Source organism: Drosophila nasuta, chromosome 2R (assembly GCF_023558535.2).
Source record: "Drosophila nasuta strain 15112-1781.00 chromosome 2R, ASM2355853v1, whole genome shotgun sequence".
Lineage (NCBI taxonomy): Eukaryota > Metazoa > Arthropoda > Insecta > Diptera > Drosophilidae > Drosophila > Drosophila nasuta.
Genome location: NC_083456.1, coordinates 19,477,081 through 19,502,612, shown reverse-complemented (window position 1 = coordinate 19,502,612; position 25,532 = coordinate 19,477,081). Strand labels below are relative to the sequence as shown.

The 25,532-nt window shown below is 42.3% G+C and overlaps 12 protein-coding genes across 14 annotated transcripts; 7 read left to right on the top strand and 5 right to left on the bottom strand.

Moving 5' to 3' along the window:
• Positions 1–27: 27 nt before the first annotated feature.
• Positions 28–1,370, bottom strand: LOC132785995 (zinc finger protein 529). Its single transcript, XM_060792353.1, has 2 exons — positions 1,306–1,370; positions 28–1,252 (listed from the first exon to the last, which is right to left on the bottom strand). Exons 1-2 carry the CDS (start codon positions 1,330–1,332, stop codon positions 254–256), a joined length of 1,026 nt encoding a protein of 341 aa, XP_060648336.1. The 5' UTR covers positions 1,333–1,370; the 3' UTR covers positions 28–253.
• Positions 1,371–1,508: 138 nt separating this feature from the next.
• Positions 1,509–4,977, bottom strand: LOC132785262 (surfeit locus protein 4 homolog). Its single transcript, XM_060791265.1, has 4 exons — positions 4,719–4,977; positions 2,775–3,038; positions 2,300–2,710; positions 1,509–2,237 (listed from the first exon to the last, which is right to left on the bottom strand). Exons 1-4 carry the CDS (start codon positions 4,767–4,769, stop codon positions 2,151–2,153), a joined length of 813 nt encoding a protein of 270 aa, XP_060647248.1. The 5' UTR covers positions 4,770–4,977; the 3' UTR covers positions 1,509–2,150.
• Positions 4,978–5,075: 98 nt separating this feature from the next.
• On the top strand, positions 5,076–6,989 carry LOC132785261 (NF-kappa-B-repressing factor). Its single transcript, XM_060791264.1, has 5 exons — positions 5,076–5,609; positions 5,762–6,135; positions 6,196–6,392; positions 6,448–6,609; positions 6,668–6,989. Exons 1-5 carry the CDS (start codon positions 5,183–5,185, stop codon positions 6,888–6,890), a joined length of 1,383 nt encoding a protein of 460 aa, XP_060647247.1. The 5' UTR covers positions 5,076–5,182; the 3' UTR covers positions 6,891–6,989.
• Positions 6,990–7,075: 86 nt separating this feature from the next.
• On the top strand, positions 7,076–8,618 carry LOC132786749 (zinc finger protein 454). The gene is made up of 2 exons (XM_060793383.1): positions 7,076–7,509; positions 7,572–8,618. The coding sequence occupies exons 1-2, from the start codon at positions 7,156–7,158 to the stop codon at positions 8,616–8,618; spliced, it is 1,401 nt and encodes a 466-aa protein (XP_060649366.1). The 5' UTR covers positions 7,076–7,155.
• A 183-nt stretch (positions 8,619–8,801) lies between these two features.
• LOC132786753 (uncharacterized) lies at positions 8,802–9,458 on the top strand. Its single transcript, XM_060793387.1, has one exon. The coding sequence runs from the start codon at positions 8,802–8,804 to the stop codon at positions 9,456–9,458; it is 657 nt and encodes a 218-aa protein (XP_060649370.1).
• A 2-nt stretch (positions 9,459–9,460) lies between these two features.
• Positions 9,461–10,106, bottom strand: LOC132786754 (trafficking protein particle complex subunit 6b). The gene is made up of 2 exons (XM_060793388.1): positions 9,949–10,106; positions 9,461–9,896 (listed from the first exon to the last, which is right to left on the bottom strand). Exons 1-2 carry the CDS (start codon positions 10,015–10,017, stop codon positions 9,504–9,506), a joined length of 462 nt encoding a protein of 153 aa, XP_060649371.1. The 5' UTR covers positions 10,018–10,106; the 3' UTR covers positions 9,461–9,503.
• A 307-nt stretch (positions 10,107–10,413) lies between these two features.
• Positions 10,414–13,620, top strand: LOC132786746 (protein O-mannosyl-transferase TMTC4). The gene has a single exon (XM_060793378.1). It carries the CDS (start codon positions 10,618–10,620, stop codon positions 12,736–12,738), a length of 2,121 nt encoding a protein of 706 aa, XP_060649361.1. The 5' UTR covers positions 10,414–10,617; the 3' UTR covers positions 12,739–13,620.
• A 105-nt stretch (positions 13,621–13,725) lies between these two features.
• Positions 13,726–16,686, bottom strand: LOC132786747 (cysteine protease ATG4D). 2 transcript variants are annotated; one of them, XM_060793381.1, is made up of 6 exons: positions 16,580–16,686; positions 15,393–16,314; positions 15,135–15,330; positions 14,996–15,072; positions 14,465–14,940; positions 13,726–14,406 (listed from the first exon to the last, which is right to left on the bottom strand). In XM_060793381.1, exons 2-6 carry the CDS (start codon positions 16,312–16,314, stop codon positions 14,074–14,076), a joined length of 2,004 nt encoding a protein of 667 aa, XP_060649364.1. In that variant the 5' UTR covers positions 16,580–16,686; the 3' UTR covers positions 13,726–14,073. The 2 variants fall into 2 exon arrangements, with proteins under 2 accessions (XP_060649364.1, XP_060649363.1); XM_060793380.1 differs by lacking the exon at positions 16,580–16,686 and having other exon boundaries at positions 15,393–16,507.
• A 170-nt stretch (positions 16,687–16,856) lies between these two features.
• On the top strand, positions 16,857–19,466 carry LOC132786750 (3-hydroxyisobutyryl-CoA hydrolase, mitochondrial). Of its 2 annotated transcripts, XM_060793384.1 has the most exons (4): positions 16,857–17,196; positions 17,262–18,143; positions 18,817–19,088; positions 19,377–19,466. In XM_060793384.1, the coding sequence occupies exons 1-4, from the start codon at positions 17,194–17,196 to the stop codon at positions 19,381–19,383; spliced, it is 1,164 nt and encodes a 387-aa protein (XP_060649367.1). In that variant the 5' UTR covers positions 16,857–17,193; the 3' UTR covers positions 19,384–19,466. The 2 variants fall into 2 exon arrangements, with proteins under 2 accessions (XP_060649367.1, XP_060649368.1); XM_060793385.1 differs by having other exon boundaries at positions 16,858–17,196; positions 18,817–19,435.
• A 72-nt stretch (positions 19,467–19,538) lies between these two features.
• Positions 19,539–25,012, bottom strand: LOC132786745 (conserved oligomeric Golgi complex subunit 2). Its single transcript, XM_060793377.1, has 5 exons — positions 24,877–25,012; positions 21,752–21,846; positions 20,625–21,695; positions 19,872–20,560; positions 19,539–19,818 (listed from the first exon to the last, which is right to left on the bottom strand). Exons 2-5 carry the CDS (start codon positions 21,839–21,841, stop codon positions 19,539–19,541), a joined length of 2,130 nt encoding a protein of 709 aa, XP_060649360.1. The 5' UTR covers positions 21,842–21,846; positions 24,877–25,012.
• Positions 22,107–23,413, top strand: LOC132786751 (translin-associated protein X). Its single transcript, XM_060793386.1, has 2 exons — positions 22,107–22,956; positions 23,016–23,413. The coding sequence occupies exons 1-2, from the start codon at positions 22,271–22,273 to the stop codon at positions 23,200–23,202; spliced, it is 873 nt and encodes a 290-aa protein (XP_060649369.1). The 5' UTR covers positions 22,107–22,270; the 3' UTR covers positions 23,203–23,413.
• Positions 23,619–25,522, top strand: LOC132786748 (serine/threonine-protein kinase pelle). The gene is made up of 3 exons (XM_060793382.1): positions 23,619–24,009; positions 24,202–24,828; positions 24,884–25,522. The coding sequence occupies exons 1-3, from the start codon at positions 23,735–23,737 to the stop codon at positions 25,404–25,406; spliced, it is 1,425 nt and encodes a 474-aa protein (XP_060649365.1). The 5' UTR covers positions 23,619–23,734; the 3' UTR covers positions 25,407–25,522.
• Positions 25,523–25,532: the final 10 nt, after the last annotated feature.

Here is a 25,532-nt window from a genome sequence, read left to right as displayed (position 1 = left end):
ATAAATATGTAAAGCAGACAGGCTTCATAATCAAAACATTCTTTATTATTTCACTTAAATACAAATTAAACCAAAAACTTCAAATTCATGTTGCAAGACTTTTAAATCTTAAGATGGCAGCCTTTGCTTAACAATTAACATAGTAACTTAATCATACATATATGCAATGATTCGAAAAATCAGGATTTATATTCAGATCATATTTTTAACTTTTCCTTCTCTTAACTAATAACAAACATAAATGCATTTCCTGCTATTTCTTGAAAAACTTCAATATGCGCTGCTGATAGGCCATCATGCATCTTCTCTTGTGCCACGCCGCACTTGCTGAACTCCCAAATTGTCGACTGCAAATAGTGCATCGCTTGGCCGCCGCTTTCCTGCTATAACGTGACCATTGCTTGGACAGATTAAAGAGTTTGGCATTGCAGCAGGCAGCATTTAGCAGTCGATGCAACACGAAATTTGCCATTGTAGAGAATCTCTTACGGCACTGCTGGCACCCATAGAGATTCTCATTAGAATGCTGCTCGATGTGCTTGGCCAGCTCACTTCGGCTACTCCACATGACGCCACACTGTAGATGCGGACATTTGAAGGACCTTTTTGTTTTTTTCGATTTGGCAGGACGTGCTGGACAAATCAAGTTGTGCTGCGACATATAGAACTCGTTGCGCACCATCTTGCCACACGCAGTGCAGAGAGCACGCGGTGCCCAGTGCACGGCCAAATGGCTCTGATGCTCCTGCAGTAAGCTGGCGATTTCACCACAGATGCGACATTCTAGCATTCCATTGGGAAATATGTTTGTATTTTCGCTGACCAACTTAAGAAATTGGCGTTCCTCTTCAGCTTCAGATGCTGTTGTTGCTGGCTTCTCGAATGCCAGTTCCCATTCATCTGTCAAATCGCGTTCACATTGAATGGCCACATCAACTGTTGTCTTCAAATCCGTTTGCATCTCTCGACCACGCGTAGGAAGCGAATTCTCTGGAGGTAATGTCATTACTGCTCGATCTTTCATTTGTTTTGTGGTGACAACTGGGTGATTGGCATTGGAACTGGTCGCCCGAGCAGGTTGTATATTATGGGCATCATCAGTTTTGGAGATTTGCATTTTATTCGCTAGGCTTTTGCTAATTGTTGCCGACACTGAAATGTTGTTGTCGCGAGCAAACTTCTCGCTTATAATGACGGTGTCCACCAACACTATTTCCGGCAGTTCGAATATGGGCACCTTTATAGGTGTTATCTGCGGGAAAAACAAATTAATTTATACAACAATTTATTTTAAATTTAATTTACTTTTGCGGGAATCTTTTTAGGAAGCATTTTGCCGGTGTGTTTACAGCTGTTTAAAATGATTGACGTCTCTGAATGGTTAATTTCAGAGTTGCATTTTATCGGTGAAAGCAAACCGATTTCGATAGGCACAGATCGGTTGTTATTGGTCACTGGGCGGTTCTTTTAAAAACATGAAAATAATAATTAAGATTTTTTTTTTTTATCGCTTTTTACTTGTTTTTTTTCTTTATTAAAACGTTACAATTTAATGCTATTACACTTTTGCTTATAAACGAAAGAAACAAATTATCGTCAATTGGTACAATTCATCATATTTTATACACCGAACTTCTATCAAACAACAATCGCAAACACAATTTGTAATAAACTCATAGAGAGGAGAGCGAAAACAAACAAATTAAATTAAAAAAAAAATAAAATTGTAAAAATTATGTATGTGCGGAAGGACAGATAATGCATATCAAAAATCAGTTAATGTCTCTCATTAGGGGCATAAATCGCCATGTGTTTTATGTACAAAACGAAATGTTGTCTCTTATATGTATGTTTAGTATATACGAAGTATGTCGTTGAACGTGCGCGAATGTTTTGTGTGTTGTTTGGTGGGGCCATAATCATAATGGATAAGCCTGGATATTGCGGAAGTCCCTTTCATTTCATTTATCAATAAGTCAAGTATTTGATGTGTGTCGTGTTGTGCTGAGCTGTTCTGTGCTGTTTGTTGCATCCTGTTGTTCCATTTTATGGTAATTCTAACTAAATATTTTCTTTTCAGTAAAAATTAGTCGCGATCAAAAATAAAGTCGATGCTTTTGTATTGATAGCGATTTCTATAGGTGCCACTTCTACCACTTCTTCTTATGTTCATCCATTGAAACACCACCGGGTCCCAAGGAAACAATCATGAGCAGTCCACCAATGACGGATAGTGTCTGAAATAAACATTGTTTTAATAAGCAATACCGAATAACACAATGCTTCCTTCAAAGCTTACCTGGAAAAAGTCGTATTTCAAGAAATCTCTGAGCGGTTTGTATGACGGAATAGTCCACCAAGCATTGTGGTACAAGTTGAGTATGGTGAGCAACGCGACCAGAATTAGCGCCGACAACTTTGTCTTATAGCCAAGCACAACAAGTACCATCAATGTGGATCCAATAATGTCCTGAATCACATTCCACACGCTCAACTCGAAGCGAATTAGTGTAATGAACATGAAAGCCAACAAAATGCGGCCAGCCAACTGCATGAAGTTTTTGGGCTTATTGTCACCCAGAGATGGCACACCAGCAAATAAACTGCGTCCCTCAATTCTCGCCTCAGCAAGTACCAGGAGCAGGGCACCGATCAATGCAAAGTTACGCAGCAAGAACTGGAAATCCCACAGGATCGAGTACGCAATTGTCTACAAAAGTCAATAGAGCAAAAACTTAGCTCAAAAGTAAGTTGGATAGTATTTCTAGACTCACCTGTAGCACAACGATGAAGAAGAGCAGACCAACAGCAATGTCAACCTTGAACCGAGCCATCACCATGCCACATCCGCCCAGTTGTCCAATCAGATTGGTTAGCACAAAGACGGTGGCCAGAAACTTGCCACAGCCCCAGCTCATGTCCATGTATTCGCGCTGCTCGTTCCACTGGAAATACATACGCAGACCATCCTCGAAGAAGGTGGCAATGAGACACAGCCGCGCCACCGTTGGCAGCACATTTTTGCCACGCTTGATCACCTTAATAGAGGGAAAGAAGACAAATTGATAACAGCTTTAGCATACGAACTTCATTTGAGGGGTTTTACTTGTTTTTTTTTTTTTTTTAAACTTTGATAAGTTATAATTAAAAAATAAGTAGCTATACCAATGCAAAAGTTGTGTTTCAGCTACGATCTCTATATATATTTTTTCCCTCAATATAATAGTATGTTTTCCCTATTGGACTACTGAAAACTATAAATAACTTTAAGAATAGTAAATATAATTTAAACATATGTTCCTAATGTTAAAAGTTCTAGGCTCTTATCGCTTTCGATGTTTATATGGGCGGAGAGACTGACTAAACTTAAACACAAAATATTTAAAGCGAGTATTGAAAAAAAATAACTGGAAACAATTTTCCCTATACTTTAACTATTTTGGAATTATTTCCTAAATAATAATAGTATAATGAAAGAAAGTATTTAAAAGCAATTTCCGCAATCTTGAAATCAATTCTCGTCATTGTTATCTAAGAGACTGAGCCTGATAAATAATAATTACAATTTATTTAAAGCCAGTTTTCTGAAACACGGCTAAGCATGTTAATTGATCTCCCCGTTGCTAGACTTAATGTATAGTCTGCCGAAACTATTTGTGTTTTCAATGAAATTGAGAGATAGCTAGAAAAAACCAATAAAAATAAAATACAATGGAAATATGCGTGCGCCGGTGTGTAGTTAGTTTAGTGATAAGAGAGCAGCGAGGCTCGAGTATCGATGATAAGATGACATCCACTCAATTTGATTATGATAAGAGCTTCAAATTTACAATACGCGTAGAGCGTGGCTTTTTTTCTTCAACAAGACAGTGTTGATTTGGCAAGACAAAAGACGTAAAACGAGTGAAACGGAGGAGAATGAATGGAGAATGGGGAATGGGGAATGACGTGTCTCTCACAACAGCTCTCTCAGCGTCTTCACGTTATCTGTGAGCTCGCTTTTTTACTTTATTATAGATTTGTAACGGGTTTGGTGTATGATGTTGTCTAGTTCGATCGAATCGTTCATGGCATAATTTGAATATATGTAAATGCACAAATACCTATGCGAGCCACACTCACGTGTGTGCGTGAAAAGCGAGTTAGCAATGTGAAATGTTTTCCATTCCCCCAAAAAAAGTTATTACGGAACTCGAACTTGATGTTAGATGCCGCTCACTCTCACCACTTTCACTTGTGTAGGCCTCACACACACACGCATAGACATTCAAACACGCACACATAATAACGCACACTCACTCACACACATACAGAGTAACCGCATATGGCGTTGTTCCAACAATTGCCAATTAGATATGAATTTCTAACTTGACAGCTGCATTTCTTTGGCAAGGTGGCAGCCCAAAAACTAATAAGCTAGCCGATCTTGCACAAGTGCATTTATTTTTGGGGGTCAGTGTAGACTCTACACATTGCTTTCGCTGCTGTTGCTGCACTTGAGCTTCGAACTTTTGCCGCGTTTGGATGACGTTGGCAGTTTTCTATCGCTTTTGCCTCAGTTGTACTCCAAGTTGAGGCCGTTTTAATGGCTATAAATGGTGCACAGCCAGTTGGCAATTTGACTACTGATTTGCTACGTCTAATCAGCATTATGTGGCGAGGTCGTCGTCATGCTACTTTCACGGTTATTTGCTTGCGATCCCAAAGACCAATTTTACCTGTTCAGCCACATCTTCGGTTTTTGCAATGTATTCGTTGGGTATGCTCATGATGTTGGCAGTTTCTGCTGCTGCTGTTCCTGCTGCTACTGTGTTCAGACCGTTCGACACCGACCGTTAGCAAAGAAAAGACGCCTACAACGCGTTTTGTCGTCACCTTTGTGCTTGCAGTAAATGAAAATTAACAAAAAATCATGAATAAACCAGGAAATTAAAACACACACACAACACGGGCGGCAGACGACGATATCGAAGCGCTACACAACACGGACGATAGGCTCGCTTATCGTCTGGCAAAGAGCACAACAACTCTGTTCACACTGTTATCGATAAATTGTACATTTGTGACTACGCTTCCCGGAGAACGTCGATTAATGGCGTTCAATTAACGTGAATGAAAAGCGTGCTAGATTGGTTTAAGAAAAAAGTAAATAATTAATAAATAAACAAACCACTTGACCATAATGGCCACAATAGCTAAGCGACAGAAGGTGGAAGATGTTGAACAACTTGAGACATCGCCCACATCACAGAAGCAGGGCAAAAAACACAAAAAATCCAAGAAACCTTCGTCAGCCGAAAATGCCGCTGAAAACTCCGGCGATTGGGATGTGGACGACTATAAAACAGAATATGAAAGCGAAGAGCACTGGGAATTACGACGGGATTTCATGCTAGCACACAAGGATCGCTTCGACGAGGAGCGCTTAGTGTGTTTGGCGCAAACATTCATTAACATGGAATTCATGGGCTGCAAATATCCCAATGAAACGATGTTATTAGTCGCCGAGCTGTCCAAAGATATTGCCGAAGAGTTCCGGAAGAATCGTGCCTTGCGTCTGAAGCGTACGTTTGTCTCCGCCTCGGATGCTGCGGAACAGCGCGCCAAAGGTAGAAGGAAACAATAATAATAAATAAACTTTAAACAAATATCATATGTATTAAGAACGGCAGAAAATGATTAAAATGAAAACACTAGTAAATATGACGTTGAGAACACAAAAATCCCCCAATCCTCCTCCTTATTCCCAAAACAAAACTAGGGCGAAAAGTTGGAGCAGCTGCTGCCAGGTCAGAGGTGCAATCCCTGCAATCAGCTAGCAGCCGAGACCGGCTTTGCTTCGGCGGCGGCGAGCCAGTCAATCTCTTTGACGGATTACGGTACGGTAATCTTGTCATCTATCTCGCTGGTGGACGCTCTTGTCTGCGCAACTCTTGCAACACCGTCAAAATAAAATACGAGGAACGTTCCAGTGAAGCTCAACAAGCAATAGCTGACGATCTCTCCAAAACAGCAGAGATTCTGCTTAACGATGAGGTTATCGCAACAGGCATCGGCGAGAACTTGAAGATTGCCAAGCTGGCAGCCTATAAACAAGCCATCCTCCTGCTCCAAACTCATTGCTACAGCATCAAGGTAAATATTTAAAGAAATATGTTATTTCTACAATATAACTTATATTTCATAATTTTGCAGTTAAATGCCTCGCGTGAGACTATCAAAGTGGAAAAGGGAAAGAATGGTGTCAACATTAATGTGACCAAAGAGTCGGCTGACAACTTGGGAGAACCCAAATTGGACAAAAACAACAAAGGCTATCACATGATGCGTCTAATGGGATGGACAGGAGGCGGCTTGGGGCGTTCCAAGCAAGGACGTGAAGAGCCAGTGGGGTATGTCTTTCCAAGGTCAAAAATCATAAGATTCTCTAATGAATTTCGTTTTTAGTTATCTGCTTAAGAACAACCGCATGGGCTTAGGCTCGAATGATCCGCATGCCAATTTGGCTGATTATCGCAAACTAATCGAGAACTATGTAAACTCGGATGACATGCGAGACATGCAGTTTGAGCCCACCTTCTCCAAGGAAGAACGCGCTGCTCTCCATCAGTAAGTTTGCATTATTATAATATTTTAGTAAAATATTGATATCTCTTTATTTTTTTAGGGTTGCTAGCAAATTCGGTCTGCGTTCCAATAGCTATGGCGTGGGAGAATCACGGCGCCTGCTAATCACCAAGAAAATCGGCTATGAAATCATACTTACAGAAGTGCTTAATCGACGAAATCCCAAGTTTTGCGATCGTTATTTTGTTCAAGTTCCGATGCAAAAAGCGCACTTGTTTCCTGGTCATGTGGCAGCCTTAGATTTGGAGAACTTAACGGAGTAGAGTCTAGTGCATATTCAACAAATTGTTTTATTTTATTGTTTTCTGCGTATATATATAAGTTATGATTGATTGATGTAAATAAATCTTAATTAAGTGCAACTCTCCTTACATTTTCAAACTGCCCTCGCATTGCATTGCACGCTTACGCTGCGAGGCGAATGGCAAATGCATGTGCGTAATGCTGTGAATGGCGCTTAGCAGGACAATAACGAGTTGCTAACGTCGATTTACTTTGTTTTGTTTTTTCCTTTTGTTTGAGTTAAAGATGAGTGGCAGGTGTCCTCGCTGCAACTGCGAGGCAACTGGACAGAATCGTTTGGTCACCGACAGCTGCGGACATAGTAAATGCCGCCAGTGTTTGTTAAACGATGTTGCCGACTGCTTAGAGTGCAATGAGGCAACAAATAACACCATCGAAGTGCCTCAAGACACTGAAATACCTGCAGTAGAGTCCCAGCTTTCCCACGATGAGTCACCTGCTAGTCATATAACAGTCACAGAACAAGGCTATCACTGCAGCGTGTGCAACAAATCCTTTCGCAGTCGCACACAGCAATATTATCACCGAGCCTGCGGCAATGAGGCGCTTAAGCAATTTGCTTGTACGTTATGCGATCGAGTAAGTTGTCCTAGCACCCTTTCGAATATCCTTTTATATAATCACTTATTTTTCTTTTGCAGCGCTTTGCTACACGCTCGCATCTTAAGTATCATCAGAATAGTCACGAGAACAACGAACAGCACAGCTGTCCTGTTTGCCATAAGAACTTTAAGCAACAGCTTGTCCTGCAGCGTCACATGCGTGTCCATAAGACTGAAACATTCACTTGTCCGCAATGCCAAAAGCAGTTCCGCAGCCAAAGCGCTCTTGTTACGCACAGTCAAGTGCACAGCGGGCAGAGCTTGCCTTACAAATGTGAGGTTTGTGGCAAACACTATTTGACCAAGGCGAATTTAAAGCAACACCGATTGAAGCATGATCAAAACAGCACGCGTTACGCTTGCTCCATCTGCTCTAAATCCTTTCTGCGCCAAACCACCCTCAGGCTGCATCAGGCGCGGCACAGTCAACGCCCACGACATTCGTGTCCACAATGCTATAAAACATTCAACGATCTGGATGCGTTGGCGCGTCACAAGAAGCAGCATGCCATAACGCATCGTTATCGGTGCATTGACTGCGATGTGACCGTTAATAGAAGGGACAACATGATACGCCACATGCGGGCCATGCATCCCGGCGTGCCGTTTGATGCAGGTGTCGAAATCATCTCCAACGAGTCGCTTAACCAGGAAGTTGAACCTCCAGTTGCAGCTGCAGAGGAAGCAACACACACACCGAACATTCAACGCTACAATAGCGTTATCATGAGCGTGGGCAATGTGCAGCCAGTAGATGTGGCTGCCTGGCTGCCACCAGAGCCGGAACCGGAGCCTGAGCCCGAAATGCAGCAACAACAATTCGTTCAGCAGCAACAACAATTCATTCAACAGCCACCAACTGTGCAAGATGAAGTGCAAAAAGAGAATGTGAAACTCTATCGCAAAATCATTTTGGATTTGGACAACGAAGAGTACTCCAATGAGCTGAGCACTGTGATGGATCTGGAGCATGAAATAGCGCCCGAGCATGTGCATCAAGTATCGATGCAACAGCCGCCGTTGCATCAACGTCTGCATTGGCGCAAGAATTACAAGAATTTTTACGAAAACGAACACACAGATTAAGAATGCAAAAAGGGTTTGCGTGACAGCAAATTGGTCACGCCTTTTTTGACATAAGCAGACAGACGTCATAATTTAAAGAAATCTATATATATATATAGATAGCCGAAGTCTGGCTGCTTGCCATATTGCTGTCGACGTCAATGCCAAGATGCCGTAACATTGTTATTTTAAGTAGTCTTCAATATGCCCAACGCACAATCGGATCGAGATGCTTTAGAGGCAGTCTATGAACTGACCCAAGGAGCTACTGCACAACGTAATTGGCGTAAGTTGCTGACTTTGGGCGACACTTTCGATGTGCAGCTTAAACGTAAACTACTCTGGATTTGGCCAACTGCCAAGAACTTGATGCAATTCCAACTTAAACTCAACGAACTGCGCATCCAGCATGTGCTGAGCATTGGCTGTGGCAACGGACTCCTCGAGTGGCTGTTGACAGCGGTGGGAGCTGAGGATTCTTTGCGTGTCTATGGTCTGGAACGAGATGCCAACTGGTGGCGCAGCAAATATGCTATACGCAGCTTAATTCCACTCAACTACATCGAATCATCTGAGTACAATTGTCAATTATCTGGTGACTTTTTGAGGCAATGCTGCTGTGGATTACCACCACAAGCTTTGCTCTTCTGTTACTTTAATGATCGTGTGGCATTTCTTGAATATCTGTCGGCATTTGCCGGCAGTTGGCTTATTATAATTGGTCCACAACCGTCACTTGGAGTACACACGGATCCCAATCCGCTGCAGCCGGAGTTGCCCGATTGCAATCGCTGGGCGTTGCATAGCTTAATCAATTGGACTGAACACAATGTAGTTGCATTGTACAAAAAATTACCATAAACTATAGCTATACGTGTACTTTAATTATAATAATTAATAATAATATTAATTCCTATTGACCTCGATGTGAAATCTGCAAGCGGGAATTGTTTGCACCTCCGCGGTGACGGTGCTATTGATGCCCAGATTGCTAAGAGCACCGCGCACCAGGCCACAGGTGAAGGCCACAAATTTGGGTGCCTGCTCTAATTGCTTAGCGCCCGGTGAGATGCGCGTTAGGAACCGGAATGCTTTGTCTTGCACCACATACATGCCATGATTGTTTGTCCGCAAATTATCGACCTGCTTCTTGTAGATGAGTGTCCAGAAATCAGTACAGATGAACTTCATGGTCTCCAGTTCGTCCTTAAAACGTGTGCCATCTCTTGTAAGACGTTCAATCAGCCGATATCCTGTAGTGAAACCAATGTACTCCAGCGTGGCCAGATCATGTTGATCCTGCGTGTGGAAGACGCATTAAATAGTTGTACCTACTTTGCTGTTCACTTACCTTGCTGGCGTCTAGACAATAGTTCACTATCTCTGCATGCAAGCAATCGAAAACAATTTCCTCAGACATTTTATAAAACACTCCCTCTGTTTATTGTTACGATTTGCATTCGCAGCTTACTTCAACAGCTGATTTTAGCGCTAACATGGGAATGGCCTATACAAATGATTAGGAGACGTTTCAAGTTATCGGCTTTGTCATCGGTTGAAAGTTTTAAATAAAATAAAGTAGGAAATATCACAAAAATGTATGCTTTATGCATCTCTGTCGGTATCTTCAATAAGAGTTGGCTTTTACCAAGAGATTTCCGTTTATCGTTAACTTCAACATCTGATTTTTTTATTGTCGTTTGAAGTTATCGGAGCTAATTTAATTTAAATTTTTGTAACGCTCCGTTAATGATAACTTACTTTATAGGAAGTGAAACAATAATTAACTATTTACATGATGCTGGTTATCGTTAGTTTCAACAGCTGAATGTTGATTATACTATTTAATATACAACCACAGTTGTTATTGTTATTTTTTTGCATTCACTGTTAACTTCAACAGCTGATTACATCGTAAACACGTGAATGTCAACGCCTCGACTTCAAATCGGCAGAAAAATGTATACAAAGTGATAGAGCGTCCGCAAATTAATTGAAATTCCGTGGAAAGTGCAATAATATGGTGAACCTAGATCTGCGCCAGACCTCGGCGCTGCACAGTCTGGTCTGTCAGTCCATATTAGTATTAATTTGTTTGATCTGCTTTGGCTACGGCGGCTTAAGCGGCGCCAAGTTTGTCTTCGATGACACGGTGGCCATTGTGAAGAACAAAAATGTTTATACGCTGCCCACCAACTGGACAGCAATATTTAGTCACGACTTCTGGGGTGCTCCGCTTCTAAGTGCCGATTCCCATAAGTCCTTTCGTCCACTGACAACGCTAATGTTTCACTATGAATACGCGCTGCTGGGATTAGGCGCCTCTCACATGAAGTTCCTCAATCTGTTGCTACACTGCGTCAACACATTGCTGATGTGGCGTTTGGTGCGCTCGCTGTACGTCGAGGACATTGACATTGAACGCTGGGCCACCATATCCGCAGCACTCTTTGCCGCCCATCCAATTCATGTTGAAGCCGTTTCCGGCGTCGTTGGACGTGCGGAGCTGATGTTCGGCCTCATCCATTTGCTTTGTCTACTGCTGACGGTGGCCAGCGTAGATAAACGTGGCGGCAGCAGCATCATCTCCATACTGCTCCTCACTGCCATTGGAATGCTGTTCAAGGAGTCCGCAGTAACAATTCCTTTGTCCTGTGCCGCACTGGATTACTTTCAAAATGGCACCTATATGCTGCCTCTGAAACTGCAGCAACGCATCATCACCACACGCCTACGTTACCTCGTCTATTTATTTGGAACTGGGCTACTGATCGTGCTGCGTCTATGGTGGCAGAACTTTGAGGCACCCGAATTCAAAGCGGTGGACAATCCTATTGCGCATAGTGAACAGCTGTTGACGCGCGGCTTGTCGCAGCAGTATCTGTATGTGATGAACTTCTGGCTAATGCTATGCCCGCAATGGTTGTGTTTCGATTGGGCACTCGGCTGTATCCAACTGGTGACGAGCATTTGGGATATGCGACTGCAGGCTGTGATTGCATTCTACAGCTTCATATTCGTCTCACTGATGAACTTTCGCCGGCTTGCGGGCTTGATGATTGGCTTGGCCTTGATGGTAATACCCTTTCTTCCCGCCTCGGGCATCATTCGTGTGGGATTCGTGATTGCAGAGCGCACACTCTACGTGCCCTCCATGGGCTTTTGTTTGCTGTTCGTCTATGGCTTCTTGTACTGCTACAACTACATGGCGGATCAAGCACATTGGCGGCATCTGCTCCAAGCACTCCTCATGCTGCTCTTTGCTGTACTGATGCTGCGCACCCGGCAGCGTGCTGCCGACTGGCTTAACGAGGAACAACTCTTCAGTTCGGCGCTACAAGTGTGTCCCAACAATGCCAAAGTGCACTACAACATCGCTCGACTGGCCACCGATATGGGCAACAGTTCGAGAGCCTTTCACCACTATCATCGAGCCATTGAGCTCTATCCGGAATACGAATCGGCGCTTATGAATCTAGGAAACCTGTATCGTGAGCATGGCCAACTGCAGACTGCCGAGAAGTTTATACGTGCTGCACTCGCAGCGTATCCCGCGTTTCCCGTCGCCTGGATGAATCTGGGCATTGTGCAGTCGGCCCAGAAGAAGTACACCGAAGCGTTGGACAGCTATAAACAGGCGCTGAAGTATCGAACGGATTATGCAGTCTGCTATTATAATATGGGCAATTTGTATCTGGAGCAGCAGCGTTATGCGGAGGCACTGCATCATTGGCAGCATGCTGTAGCCGTGAATCCCCGTCAGCCCAAGGCATGGGCCAATATACTAACGATGCTCGACAATCGCTCGATGTACGAGGATGCACTTCGTCTTTCTGAACAGGGACTGCTGCAGTTGCCGCATGAACCCAGCATCATGTTCATACGAGCCAATGTGTTGGGCAAACTGAAGCATTATGTCGAAGCGGAGTCTCTGTATAAACAGGTTATTGAGCTCGATCCACACAATATGCTATATCACACGAATCTAGGTGTGCTATACCATCGCTGGGACAAAGTTCAAGAGGCGATCGATTCATATAGAACTGCTATCAGTATTAATGCCGTACGATCGACGACTGCGAGGGACAATCTGGGTAAGCTGTTGAAGCGTATGGAGCGCGAAGCTATCAATGAACAGTAAAGCAAATATAGAGATACTGCATCTACTATAAATATATAAATAATTTATAGTATCTGGTCATTAGCGTAAGCAACTTTTAGCTAAAAATACATCATAGGTTAGTTCAACTTATTATAGAAATTTAACTCCCCTCAAACTGCTGTCCAATGTCCCAATTAACACATAAATCTTTCACACTATCTCTACAAAAGAATTTACTATTATTTCCCACCTACAATGTCCTATAAATAACCTGCGAATCCAATCCTAATTAACACAAAACTTTTTCTATATCTAAGTAACATTGAACATAGAATATATCATAAGTTAGTCTAACTTATTATAATAAGTTATTATTTCCGCCAACAATTTCCATTAAAAAAACCTTTAAAACAATTCCTAATTAACACTAATCGTTCGGTCTAGTAAACCAGTTTTTACTATAAGATATCGTAGGTTAGTTTAACTTATTATTGACTTCTAAATGACTACAATTTCCCACCTACAACTTCCAATACAAACCTGTAACACCATTCCTAATTAACACCGATCTGTTTTGATCGACGAAATTCATAGTTGTGAATAACTTTTAAACAATTTCATATGCATCACACATTTTAGCATTTAAGTCAAAGCAATATATATTTTATATTTATTTATTTATTCAAGGGTATGTACAATTAAGATTAGAACTAAATAATGATCGATCCAACTAGGCGAGAAGAACATAAGTTAATTAATTAATCTAAGACATAAGAACTACTCACAAAATACAAATACTTTCGAGAGCAGCAAACCAATGCTGGCACCGAATCGAAATCGAATCAATTCCATTACAGTATTCGCATTACTACAAAATAATAATACCGAGAATTACATAAACTATTTATAAACTATATATATAGGAATATACAAACACACATACATAATCAGACGATCCACAAAAGGGGGAACACGAAACAAGACAAAAACGAAATAAATTGAATACAAATTGAACAAAGGGTTGCGTTTTGTTGTAAAGAAGGTAATCACAATGTTAATAACAATAATGATAAGCAATAATATGCAAATACAATATGATGAAATACGCAATATGCATGTGTACGTAAATGTATAACAAAAGTCTTTGATGTTGAGATGCACGTCTGTTTAGATTTGGGCGAGCTAGCGAGCGAGCAACGGCGATACAACTTAAACTATGACAATTACAAATAATAATATATAGTGAACAAATAAAAGTATATATAACACAGTGTTTGCACAGCAACGGCGACTGTCAATTGAAGGAAGGGAAGGATAATTTATAATATGGGCGGGGCAATCATGGCTTATATATTTGTATATGTGTGGCGGCTATTAGAGCAGCACAAACTCCTCGCTCTCGCTGTCGTCAGGATCATGCTCATAGCTGTTCAGTGGCGGCAATGTGGAACCCTCTAGTTCCTGAGTCAATGTTGCCACTTGCTTTATAAGTGGCTTGTAGAGTGAATCACTCATTTCATCGCGTGCATGATCCATGCAACGACCACGGGAGAAAGTAAATAGCGGATAATTCATTTCAATGCAATCAGCTTGCTGCGGTTGCTGTTGCTGCTGCATCTGTTGTTGTTGTTGTTGTTGCTGCTGCCATTGTGGCAAGTTGGTTTTGTCCATTGTAGCACCCGAAGCACAACGCATAGGATGCAAGTACTAAAAAAAACATTTTTAATAAAAACATTGACTTTAATCAATTATTTCCTGCACTCACCAATTGCACGCTTTCCACAAAACTGTCGAAATCAGTTTTAGTGGCACAATAGAATCCAATACAGCAACTGGGGTCCATTTTACTCGATTTTAATTTGCGCGGCGACTTGCAATGAAACGAGTGCATGGAGAACGTCTCCTGATTCACATCCACCATCTCCTGGCAGTAATGCGGATCCAAATGTATCAGTTTATCCTCCTGGAAACCCACAAAATACAACGAATGCTTCGGCTTGCCACCAATGATGCCCAGACAATGCTCCGTGCTCAGCAGAAGTTTCAGACAATGCGCATAAACAGGATTCAATTTGTCGGTACCAAGACGCAATGGTATTAGCACAATCAAGGATTTCCAGTGCTGTTGTTGATCCGGTTTATTGTTGGCGCTATTGCAACGCTTCGATTGCTGCCAAGGCACATTAGGTTTGGGCACTGGCTCTGGGATGCTGCATAGCTCCTCCACGTCTTGCATGTAAACTGAGGAAAGGGAGGATATGAAGTTGTTGTAGATAAGTTGAGGGTGCTAGCTTACTGGTGCAATCCTTGGCCACATAAACGCATATATTGTCAAAGTCGGCATTCTCTTGAGCGGCCAGCTCTAAGGCGTGTCTGTAAATCGAAAGAAAGTATCTCAGAAATCTATCACAATCTCCTCTGTTTTCAGCACTCACTTTAGCAGATACGAAACTGAAGCTGGACCATACCAGTCACCTGGTTTCTTGCCCAGCTGCTCGCCTAGCCGCACCAGTGCGTGTATGGAGAAGGGGCTGCTTTTGGAGGAGCTGTCGCCAAACCATTTGATTATCTTCTTATGCATGTTATCCTCATACGTCGAATGCAGCTGCGAATCCGAATCATAACGCCAGCCTGGTCAAAGTTACAGAAACAGTTTAGTAAAGATTGAGATGTAAACATAGTCAGCTACTTACTGCGTCCAAGGAAATGACAGATGAGTCCCTGGGCCAACAGCATTTGGCCGCTGCGCAGCATGCAACCCCAGCCACAATCCGATGTATAATTAGAGCCATTCATTGTGGGAAACTCGCGACGATAGGTCATCCAAATGCGACTGTAAAAATCGCGTCTAAAGCCTTCAATGCCCTCTTCCCAAGGACTCTCGGCCAGCTGATTCTCTGCAGCATCCATGCCGAGCTCTTGGGGCACAACAATCTCATCGATTTGCTGCGGATTCAATGTGGGATACAAGGCAGAGGATGACGATGGTACTGTTGTTGTTGTTGTTGACGTTGCCTGTTCACTGTCGTACGCTGATGTTGCATTGTCGGGCGTTGCATCGGCGCCACTTGGCAGCTCCGTGACGGAGTTCTCCATGCTGACGGGTGGCGTGAAACGACGATGATAACAACGACCCAGCAGCCAAACGGGCTGCTCTTTCGAGAAGCTCGTCTGACGCATTTTGCCGCTCCAGCCATACTTGACATTGTGCCACATGGCCACCAGCTTCGATTCCATGCCCTTGGTAGGCGTGCGATTAGCTGCCAGGTCGGCATCCTCATTATGCTGCTCCACGTGACCGCAATTGCTGTGACTATTGTTGTTGCTGCCGCCATAAAGCTGACTAAACGCATTCATGAAACGTGATGACGTCGATATTTTACGCTGAGGTGTCGTCTCCAATTTGGCGTTTTGACTTCCTGCTGACGCAGCAACTGCAGCTGCAGCAGCGATTGCTGTGTGGTGTGGTATGGTTTGTATTGGTGCCGCCTGCTCCTCCTCGATGGCGCCATCCTGCACTGCGCCATCTACCAAGTGGTGGCCAGCAGCGCCACTTGTCTCGAATATGGCGAGCTTGTCTTCGGTCAGCTGGGAGAGCAGTCCATCATAGTTCATCTGTTTGCAGGAGGAGGAAGAGGAGGAATTGCGTCGACAACGACGCTTGGTTCGTCGTAATTTCGTGAATTTCAAAAACAAGGGCATGGCACAGTCACAACAAAAGAAAAACAAAAACAAACAAACAATTGCAATATTCCTAGAGTGCTGTTGGCCACTTGCTGGCTTTGCTGGCTCTGACACCACTGAATCATGATCATGGGCATTTTGGTGCTCGTTGCTGTTGTGTCTGTGCCGTTTTTGCTGATTATCGATATTTACTCACCGTTTATTTGTTTAAAAATATGAGAATGATAAAGTTAAGCTTTAGTTTTCTGCGTGTTTGTATTCGTATTCATACGTTTATGCGTCGCTCTTTTGCGAAATTGGTGTGTACACAAGTGCAAGTTACATGATAATTAGAAATTAAACGTATTTTTGTATATTTTATATACTAAAAAATACGAATTAAATTCTATTGTGTTTTAATACTTTCAAAACAAAATAAGAAATACGAAATAGTTGATAATTCAATCACCAAAGAAAAAATTCACCAACTGTTCGCAATCAGCAGGACCGTGTAAACGTATTTCGTACCATTGCATTGTTCTGTTGCTAGGCGCAGCGTTGCCAGCTTGCTGCGCTTTGGAATGCAACTCTATGTTGGAATTACCAACCCAACTGATGATGCACACTATTTAACCGCCGCAACTGCCATTAATAATGTGCAATAACAATTAGTTTGCGGTTGCAGCAGCACAGTTATCAAACTGGTTTGAAATACGTAATAAAAAATTTTAAATTCCCTGTCGGCTCTGTGTAAGAAGTGGCAACGCTGTGACGACTGTTTTTGTTATTGCGCAACTCCCCACAGTGAAGTCCAAAAAACGAAGAATCAAAATGGTAAATAATTCAAATGAACACACATAATTAAAACGTCAATTAACCAAACTATACAACCATGATAGCAAAATCCAATTCAAAGGTTCGTCTACACGGTCAGCCATCAAACCTACAGCCACTTGCCTCTTCTTTGTTGCGCAGCAACAAAAACAAAAACAATGGCAAATTTCAATTCCACGCGCCTTTCCTCATCCTCGGTGCTGGCCACCGAGTCCTCCAACAAGGGCATGATAATTATCAACCGCCCCAAGGCATTGAATGCCATTAACCTGGAAATGGTCCGTAAAATTTATAAGCATTTGAAAAAATGCGAAAAGTCCAAATCCCTGATGATCATCAAGGGCACCGGCGACAAGGCATTCTGTGCCGGCGGCGATGTCCGTGCCTTGGTCGATGCTGGACCCACCGATGAATCGAAGAGTTTCTTTCGCGAGGAGTACACCACAAATGCCCTGATTGGCAACTACAAGATACCCTACATTGCTATCATTGATGGAATCACAATGGGCGGCGGTGTTGGACTGAGCGTCCATGGTAAATATCGTGTGGCCACGGATCGAACCCTGTTTGCCATGCCAGAGACGGCTATTGGACTCTTTCCCGATGTGGGCGGTTCGTATTTCTTGCCACGCCTCCAAGGAAAATTGGGACTTTATCTGGGCTTGACCGGTTATCGTCTGCGTGGCGCTGATGTCTTCCATTCGGGCATTGCCACGCATTATTGTGATAGCTCCAAGATTCCAGAGCTTGAGACAGCGCTTCTCAATTGTCCCGATGCCGATGATGTACCTGAGTTGCTGCAAAAATTCCACACGCAGCCAGAGAAGGCGTTCTCCTTGCAGCCTGTGCTGGAGCAGATCAACAAGAATTTTGCGGCCAGTTCGGTGGAGGGCATTCTGGAGAATCTGAAGAACGATGGAAGCGAGTGGGCAAAGAAAACGCTTGAGGTTAGTAAATAAATAAATCCATATGTTGTTAGGTTGTTAATTGACTGCGTCAATCGAGGGACACGCGATAAAAACGCATAAATATTTGAATCGCAACGGCATGAGAGATTTCTTTCAATTAACACCTTATTGTGCTATGCAAAACACGATTTAGCATTTATCTGTTTAAACATAACAGCGAAAATGATGATTACTTTTGGGTCTTGTTTTACATAAAAAAAATCACGTATTTGAAAAAGACTTAAAACGAAATGAATTAAAACAAACTCATTCTTTTTAAATGCACGTACATAAGTTAAAGATTCATTAAAAATTGTTTTATACATTTTAGACTATAATTAATATTTATAGTTTCGATTTTATCTATGCTTTAAATTTATTAAATAACTTAGAATTCATATTTATCGTTGTTGAAAAACATAAAGACATAATGAGAACAATTCAAAATTTTCAGACCAAACGAATATCATGCATTTATCACCTCAGTATCTATTTAAACAGATAAGAGTTTATAATGATAATTGTTCACCCTTGAAATGGACTTAGAAAGAAATGAATCACAAAAATAAACTAATATTTCCCATTATTCATACAAGAATTTTTCATGTCTTAAAAATTTTACAATTTCCTCAATTAATAAATTAATCATTGTTTATATTTTCTCTGTGTACAGATGCTTTGTAAGATGTCGCCCACATCCCTAAAGGTCACCTATCGCCAACTGGAGCTGGGCTCACAGTTGTCCTTGGCCCAATGTCTGATCATGGAGTATCGTTTGGCTGTGCGTCATCTGGAGCCACGTGCTGACTTCAAGGAGGGAGTGCGCGCTCTGCTCATTGACAAGGATCAGGACCCCAAGTGGAAGCCAGCCACGTTGGCCGAGGTTACCGAGGAACATCTGCAATGGTTCTTCAACAAATTGCCCGACACTGAGGAGCTGAAATTGTAATGTAGCTGCTGCAAAAGCAAAAAGCTTGCTTAGTTTATTAGCCGCACTTCTTACCCCGCTCCAAGTTCTGTTATCCTGCTACCGTTAACGCAACCACACCGAACACTGAACATTGAAAACACCCTGCAACTGTGACATGATCTGATTCGATTTGTTGAGCATGCATTTTGCTTGAGTTTTACCAAAATTATACGTTAAGAGTTTGCGCTCCCTTCACTTTCAAATATTGACAGTCATATACTAAACAGATTTGTGTAATCTCTTCTATCTCTTTTTCTGAACAGCGATTAAACCACTCATCGGGGATAAAATACAAAATCCGAACGTGAAATTTGATGCATTTATATACGATATATATATATATATTTTACATTATATGAAACTAATTGTGCCTAACGAGAAATTTGTAGAAATCGATTAACAATAATAAAATTGGTATTAAGCATTTAATCCTTTGACTTAATGCTCTCTTCAACCATTTTTGATAGCTCTGGTAGCTTTTCAATCTGTGTCGCCTGAAAGTTAAGCTTGGACAGCTCCTGTGTCCAGGCGGCCACATCGACTCGCAACTGCAGACGTATTTTGTCATCATCAGAGACAGCAGCAGTTGAACTGCTGCTCGCCGGCGCATTGGATGCGGATCCACTCTTCAGATTGCGCAGACGTCTCAAAGATTCTTCAGTTTTCTGCACCGAGGTCAGCACATCACTGACCACATTAAAGTAGCTGCAATAAGAGATAAATTAAAAAAAATTCTATTAAGGATTTGCTTAACTTACGCCTTCGTAATGTTGCTGCACACCTCGATGAGTATCTGCTCTACAACCAAAGCTCCCAGTTGTGATTCGTGCTGCGCCACAAACGATTTCAGAGGTCGTAGCATTTGCTCAACGTACCCGGAACTACGTGTGGGCACCTCACGATTCGTCTTACGATACAAACGTGGCAAGTCATTGACCTGTCGCACATTCTCTGTGCCACATTCTGTGATCAAGAGGTCTTTTAAAGTCGTCTGTATGGTGCTCAAATGCAGGGCAAGGGTATCGTCCAAATCAGCCATGGATTTGCTTAGCACATTGTTGAATAACGTGATGTTCTTTGTCTTCGGTGCGGCCTGGACAATGATCTTTTGCAGCTCTGGCAAATAGGCTTCCAATTTACGGGTATCAGCATGCAGAGAGATCAGCAGTTGATTTCTTGTGTAGACTTTAGTGAAGTTCTGGCTAGATTTGGAGGCGGCAATGACATCGCTGATCCAACGCGAAAGTCGTAAGACAATCTGCAGATTTAGCTTATAGAATTTGGGAAATACTTCGGGCAAATAGATGCCATCGGCCCAGCAGCGAGTCAATGCCTCTTTGGCAGCATTAAATGGCTTCAATTGAAAGTCGCCAGACGCTGGATTGACGTTTAGTGTGTCATCTTTAAGCAGTGGCTCCAATTGTGCCTCAAATTTGCCCGAAATTTCCTGCAATTTGAAACAATAGTTTCTAAATTTGTAATGCAAATAAATAAAAATAAATTTGATTTACCTGAAAACATATCTGAAAGTAGACGGGCAAATTCCAGCGAGCCTCAAAACTCTTGGTTTGCTTATGCTGGCGATAGAAAGTCACCGCTTCCTCGTTGCTATTCGTGAGCAACTCTTCAATCTTGCCAAGGAAATCCCTTGTACACTTGTACTTCACGTAGAACACTTCAGAGTTTCCTGGTGCAAATATGGAATTCATATGTAACTCCAAACGCATCTCAACATCAGCCCAATAGCTGTTCACCACAAAATTGAACCCATTCAGCTTATCCGAGTATAACGTAAGGCGCAACAAATCCGTCATATGCAGCGATATAAAGTTCAGTATTTTGCTGTAAATTCCTGCCAATCCTTGTGGCGAATTCTGCAACTGTTGTTCTCCAATGATGCCGCTCATATATGGTGCCACAACATCATCGCGAAATGCACGTTCAGCATGCCCACAGGCATCCAGCGTTATGTAGATGCGTAGACAACGTTCCAAGTGCTCTGCGGTGGAGTTGCGAGCCTGCTGCAATGATTCGTTAAAGAAGCGTCGCAAATGCTGATGCACATCATTCTCCAGTTGCTGGATTTTCGCCTTATGCTCTTCACTGAGGTGTGCGGTGCAATGTTTTTCATGAAACTTCAGCTGTATCAAGTCGAGAGCAGCACGTTCCAAGTCAACAGCATGTGGGCTCTGCTCTCCTGCCAGTTTTAGAGCGATGAGCTTCTCCAGCTTGGCGCTGATCTCATAGACTTTCTTGAGGCTTTGTAAGCTGCGTTGGCATTCGCGTAATTGACGTTTTTGCTCTAGTTCCGCACGCAGCTCCAACACATTATCCTCAATCAGGCTGTGTATGCTCTCAATCTCGCTTCGAAATTGTTCCAACGGTCGTTGAATGGTTTCAATGGACTGATCGAGACCAACAAGATTAGCGCTCAAATTGACAAAATCTGCGTAGTCCTCGTTAATTAGATCAATCATGGCCGAGCGTAGACCCTTCAGATAGAGTCCTAGGTTGTCACGCAACAGCTCTAGACTGGGTGCATTGCGATTCTTGTGTAGAAACTCATCCACCGAGAAGTTTTCCTATAAAAGGAAAGGAACAATAAAAAAAATTCTTGGCTTCTAATTGGACAACTTACCTTCATAAACTCGTTTTTGTCAAAACAAAGTTTCTCCGCTGTGCTTGTGGTGGCCGTAGCCACCGATGGCTTCCTTGCTGGCTCATGCATGGCACCTAATAAACATTAATAATAAATAAATTTGAAAACTTGTAGAAATTGCCACGACCAAATTGCACTAGGTAAACTCATCAACCATAATAATCGATGTACTGCAACGTTAATCGATAACCTGCTGAGGTGTTGTCGTTTTAAGCACTATCGACATAGGGTGGCAACGACAAGCACACAAATAAACGGTTTTAAAGCTTGGGCTTAAAAAATTACCACATCATTAAATTAATTATAAAATACAAGCAAAAGAAAAGTGTCATAGCCAAATTACAGCTAGTAAACTAATCCAAGAAAACCATGAATTCCAAGGTCTATCGATAAGCTGTTTAACTGTTGTTCGAGGCACAATCGAATAGTGTGGCAACGCAAATTGCCGGCATTTTATCTTGCTCTTTGATAGCATACACAACAATAACGAAATAAACAATGCCGAAAGCGCAAGGATATCGCAATAATAATGCGCCCCGCAAGCGTCAAGTGCAGCTGGACGAGCAAAATCCAGTGGTGCAAGCATTTCGCAACTATGCCACCGAATTGGACAGCAAACATGATCGACACGAACGCATTTTGAAACTCAGTCGCGACATTACCATTGAATCGAAGCGCATTATCTTCTTTTTGCATTCCATCGACTCTCGCAAGCAGAACAAACCCAAAGTGCTGGAGGAGGCAAAGCAGCGCTTAAACAAGCTCATCGACGTCAACTTTCGTGCCATTGCCCAAGAGCTACGCGATCAGGATGTCTATCAATTCCGCGCTGCATATTCGCCAGGATTGCAAGAGTTTATTGAAGCATATACTTACATGGAATATTTGAACAACGAGGACAAGGACAGTGAGCAGTCAAAGTCAATATCAAGCTGGTCTGATTTGCAATCGGTGATGCAGTATGAAGATGAGACACCGCCGCCTCAGGAAGGAGAAGCAGCAACTGAAGAATCCAGCGAGAAAGTCGTTCAAAAATTTCAATTTTTCGTTGATCCAACCGAGTATATTTTGGGAGTTTCTGATTTAACTGGTGAATTGATGCGTCGCTGCATCAACTCCTTGGGTAGCGGTGACACCGAGACCTGTATGGAAACCTGCAAAGCATTGCAACAGTTCTATACCGGGTAAGTACATTAGTTATTTAAATGATTCTTCTATATAACTCATTTCTCTTCACTTGCAGCTACATCAGTTTGAACTGTCAACGGGCTCGTGAATTATGGCGCAAGATTACCACCATGCGGCAGTCCATGCTAAAGACCGAGAATGTTTGCTACAACGTTAAAGTTCGCGGCGGCGAGGCAGCAAAATGCGCTAATTTCGATCATAAGCCGACAGAGGAAACAGATGAAGGATTCAGCATTTATTAAATGTTATCACCCAGAAAAAAATCCATTGAAAACTATTGAAATATGTCTAAAATTGAAAAGAAACTGAAAATAATATGTATGTAGTTGCAGCTAAAAACTCTTGCAATTCATATTTTTGTTGGCCGTGGATTTCAGTTTTATTCAGTAAAAGTTTATAAAGTTTATTATAGAGCTGGTCGTATTACCCGGCATGCAATCTTTCAGGACAATGATTAATATTAATAATTAAGATTTTCAATTGCTCTTGGAATAGCCATATTATCAAACTGTAAGCTATCCTTCTTACAATGCGCTTAAAACTTTTAGATGCATAATGCATTTGTTAGCAACAGTTAGGCTATTCAGCCCTGGCGTCGTAGTTTTTTTTTGAAGATCAACGATCTGGCAACGCTGACAACATTATCTCCAGTTGTTCCAATTGGGTTTTACCCGTGCAAACAAGTGTTGTTTTGATGATCACAACATTCCAAACATTTCGCTGCTCCAAGCTCACTTGCAAACTTATCGCAATTGGCAGTAAATTGACAAAAAGATGAGCGCAGCGGGAGCAGCTAGTTCTAAACGCGAGGCGGAAAACCCTCTGCCCATTGCCCTGCTGCCAGTTTGTGTGCGCCTAGAGCTTTGTGAGCATCTGGATGCATTAGACGTGTGGAAACAGCTGGCGACATTCGTCAAACTGTATCCTCAAGATGTGAACTACATACAAAAACAGCTACTACGTGGACAGTCACCCGCCAACGAATTCCTCAACATCTGGGGTGGACAATACAATCAAAACATGCACAGTCTCTTTGCGCTCTTCCACAAGTGAGTCACATATTTGCTACCAACTTGTTGTGGTGGCAGTAATTTTTAACTAGACACTGGAAAGATTATTACGCTTAGTAAAAAAATAGTTACTTTCTGATTTCATTGAAGATTCAACACTTATTTTTTGCCTATTTTCATACATAAGTTGTAAAATTCTTTCTTTTAAATGTTCTATTTTATGCCTTCCAGTAATAAACTGCGCAGTGCGATGTTGATCATTAAAGACTATGTAGATGTGAAGCTACACAAGTATATTGCGAAGACTGTGGATCGGGTGCCGAATACTCAAGAGGTGCCCAATACACGCTCCAATAACAATGCCAGCGAATCAGGAGCAATCGATGCTCCTCACAATCGGAACAACAATTTAGAATCATCCGATGATATTCGCGTGAGTAGCGTGCAACGTGCCGCTGAGTCGCTGCTGCAAATTGACTACGCCGAATTGGTGGCAGCAACGGACAACTGGAATCCAGAGAATAAGCTGGGCAACGGTGGATTCGGTGAAGTCTACAAGGGCGAAATAATGAACTCCTTCATGGCCATTAAAGTGATGAATTATGTGCACAAGCACAGCAACAAAACAAAAGTCCATCTGCAGCAGAGCTACAATGAGCTAAAGTACCTGAATACTCTGCGACACGACAACATTCTGGCCATCTACGCTTATAGCATCAATGGCGAGAAACCCTGTTTGGTGTATGAACTGATGGCAGGAGGTTCCTTGGACTCCAGACTAAGAGCGCAGCACACAAAGCCTCGTCGAGCACCTCTGACGTGGCAACAGCGTTTGTTAATTGCTCTCGGCACAGCCAAGTAAGTTTGGTGGTTTATAAAAATACTTTGTAAATTCACTCTTCTTACCTTATAGGGGAATCTACTTTCTGCACAAGGCACGTGTAATTCCTTTGATACATGGCGACATTAAGCCCGCCAACATACTGTTGGATGACAAGGAGAAGCCCAAGATTGGTGACTTTGGCCTGGCACGTGAAGGTCCCAAGTTTATAAACGATGTGACCAAAGTGAACAAAGTGTTTGGCACTCGCATCTATTTGCCACCAGAGTTTCTGAGTTCCAAGGAACTCAGCACCGGCGTCGACATTTATAGTTTTGGCGTTGTGCTGTTGGAAATGTTCACAGGTCGCCTGATGGCCGAGTGTACGCATCAAGCGGATCAGCAACTGTTGCTGAAATCGATTAAGAAAACCTGTCATCCATCAGAGAATCCAACTCGCAGCGATATATTTGATAAGAATCTGGTGACGCCAATGGGCGAGGAACTGGACAAATGTCTGTGTGCCATCGATTTTGGATTGAAGTGCACGGCCTTCAATGTGCAGCAGCGACCTTCAATGGCTGAAGTTGTCACACACTTTAAAGCATTCGATTGAACATTCCAAGAAAATAACAAAATATAGTACCATTTATATTTTTATACAAGTTTATGTTAAATAAGTGTCTAAGCAATTGTTGAACAAAATATACAATACATATTTTTAAAGCATAAGGAATAACTT

What these genes read in the sequence shown, in the direction of transcription:
- LOC132785995 (XM_060792353.1), bottom strand. Translation starts at nt 1,332, where the DNA reads ATGCTTCCTAAAAAGATTCCCGCAAAA. An exon ending in CTAAAAAGATTCCCGCAAAA is followed by an intron (nt 1,253 to 1,305) that starts GTAAATTAAATT and finishes TTTTTCCCGCAG; the next exon opens with ATAACACCTATAAAGGTGCC.
- LOC132785262 (XM_060791265.1), bottom strand. Translation starts at nt 4,769, where the DNA reads ATGAGCATACCCAACGAATACATTGCAAAAACCGAAGATGTGGCTGAA. An exon ending in CCGAAGATGTGGCTGAACAG is followed by an intron (nt 3,039 to 4,718) that starts GTAAAATTGGTC and finishes CCCTCTATTAAG; the next exon opens with GTGATCAAGCGTGGCAAAAA. An exon ending in TGAAATACGACTTTTTCCAG is followed by an intron (nt 2,238 to 2,299) that starts GTAAGCTTTGAA and finishes TGTTTATTTCAG; the next exon opens with ACACTATCCGTCATTGGTGG.
- LOC132785261 (XM_060791264.1), top strand. Translation starts at nt 5,183, where the DNA reads ATGGCCACAATAGCTAAGCGACAGAAGGTGGAAGATGTTGAACAACTT. An exon ending in CTCATTGCTACAGCATCAAG is followed by an intron (nt 6,136 to 6,195) that starts GTAAATATTTAA and finishes ATAATTTTGCAG; the next exon opens with TTAAATGCCTCGCGTGAGAC. An exon ending in GGACGTGAAGAGCCAGTGGG is followed by an intron (nt 6,393 to 6,447) that starts GTATGTCTTTCC and finishes TTTCGTTTTTAG; the next exon opens with TTATCTGCTTAAGAACAACC.
- LOC132786749 (XM_060793383.1), top strand. Translation starts at nt 7,156, where the DNA reads ATGAGTGGCAGGTGTCCTCGCTGCAACTGCGAGGCAACTGGACAGAAT. An exon ending in CTTGTACGTTATGCGATCGA is followed by an intron (nt 7,510 to 7,571) that starts GTAAGTTGTCCT and finishes TTTCTTTTGCAG; the next exon opens with CGCTTTGCTACACGCTCGCA.
- LOC132786753 (XM_060793387.1), top strand. Translation starts at nt 8,802, where the DNA reads ATGCCCAACGCACAATCGGATCGAGATGCTTTAGAGGCAGTCTATGAA.
- LOC132786754 (XM_060793388.1), bottom strand. Translation starts at nt 10,017, where the DNA reads ATGTCTGAGGAAATTGTTTTCGATTGCTTGCATGCAGAGATAGTGAAC. An exon ending in ATTGTCTAGACGCCAGCAAG is followed by an intron (nt 9,897 to 9,948) that starts GTAAGTGAACAG and finishes TTCCACACGCAG; the next exon opens with GATCAACATGATCTGGCCAC.
- LOC132786746 (XM_060793378.1), top strand. Translation starts at nt 10,618, where the DNA reads ATGGTGAACCTAGATCTGCGCCAGACCTCGGCGCTGCACAGTCTGGTC.
- LOC132786747 (XM_060793380.1), bottom strand. Translation starts at nt 16,401, where the DNA reads ATGCCCTTGTTTTTGAAATTCACGAAATTACGACGAACCAAGCGTCGT. An exon ending in CTGTCATTTCCTTGGACGCA is followed by an intron (nt 15,331 to 15,392) that starts GTAAGTAGCTGA and finishes AACTTTGACCAG; the next exon opens with GCTGGCGTTATGATTCGGAT. An exon ending in TTGTGGAAAGCGTGCAATTG is followed by an intron (nt 14,407 to 14,464) that starts GTGAGTGCAGGA and finishes TGTTTTTTTTAG; the next exon opens with TACTTGCATCCTATGCGTTG.
- LOC132786750 (XM_060793384.1), top strand. An exon ending in GGGCAAAGAAAACGCTTGAG is followed by an intron (nt 18,144 to 18,816) that starts GTTAGTAAATAA and finishes CTCTGTGTACAG; the next exon opens with ATGCTTTGTAAGATGTCGCC.
- LOC132786745 (XM_060793377.1), bottom strand. Translation starts at nt 21,841, where the DNA reads ATGCATGAGCCAGCAAGGAAGCCATCGGTGGCTACGGCCACCACAAGC. An exon ending in ACAAAAACGAGTTTATGAAG is followed by an intron (nt 21,696 to 21,751) that starts GTAAGTTGTCCA and finishes TTCCTTTTATAG; the next exon opens with GAAAACTTCTCGGTGGATGA. An exon ending in ACTTTCAGATATGTTTTCAG is followed by an intron (nt 20,561 to 20,624) that starts GTAAATCAAATT and finishes TTCAAATTGCAG; the next exon opens with GAAATTTCGGGCAAATTTGA.
- LOC132786751 (XM_060793386.1), top strand. Translation starts at nt 22,271, where the DNA reads ATGCCGAAAGCGCAAGGATATCGCAATAATAATGCGCCCCGCAAGCGT. An exon ending in TTGCAACAGTTCTATACCGG is followed by an intron (nt 22,957 to 23,015) that starts GTAAGTACATTA and finishes CTTCACTTGCAG; the next exon opens with CTACATCAGTTTGAACTGTC.
- LOC132786748 (XM_060793382.1), top strand. Translation starts at nt 23,735, where the DNA reads ATGAGCGCAGCGGGAGCAGCTAGTTCTAAACGCGAGGCGGAAAACCCT. An exon ending in CTCTTTGCGCTCTTCCACAA is followed by an intron (nt 24,010 to 24,201) that starts GTGAGTCACATA and finishes TATGCCTTCCAG; the next exon opens with TAATAAACTGCGCAGTGCGA. An exon ending in ATTGCTCTCGGCACAGCCAA is followed by an intron (nt 24,829 to 24,883) that starts GTAAGTTTGGTG and finishes CTTACCTTATAG; the next exon opens with GGGAATCTACTTTCTGCACA.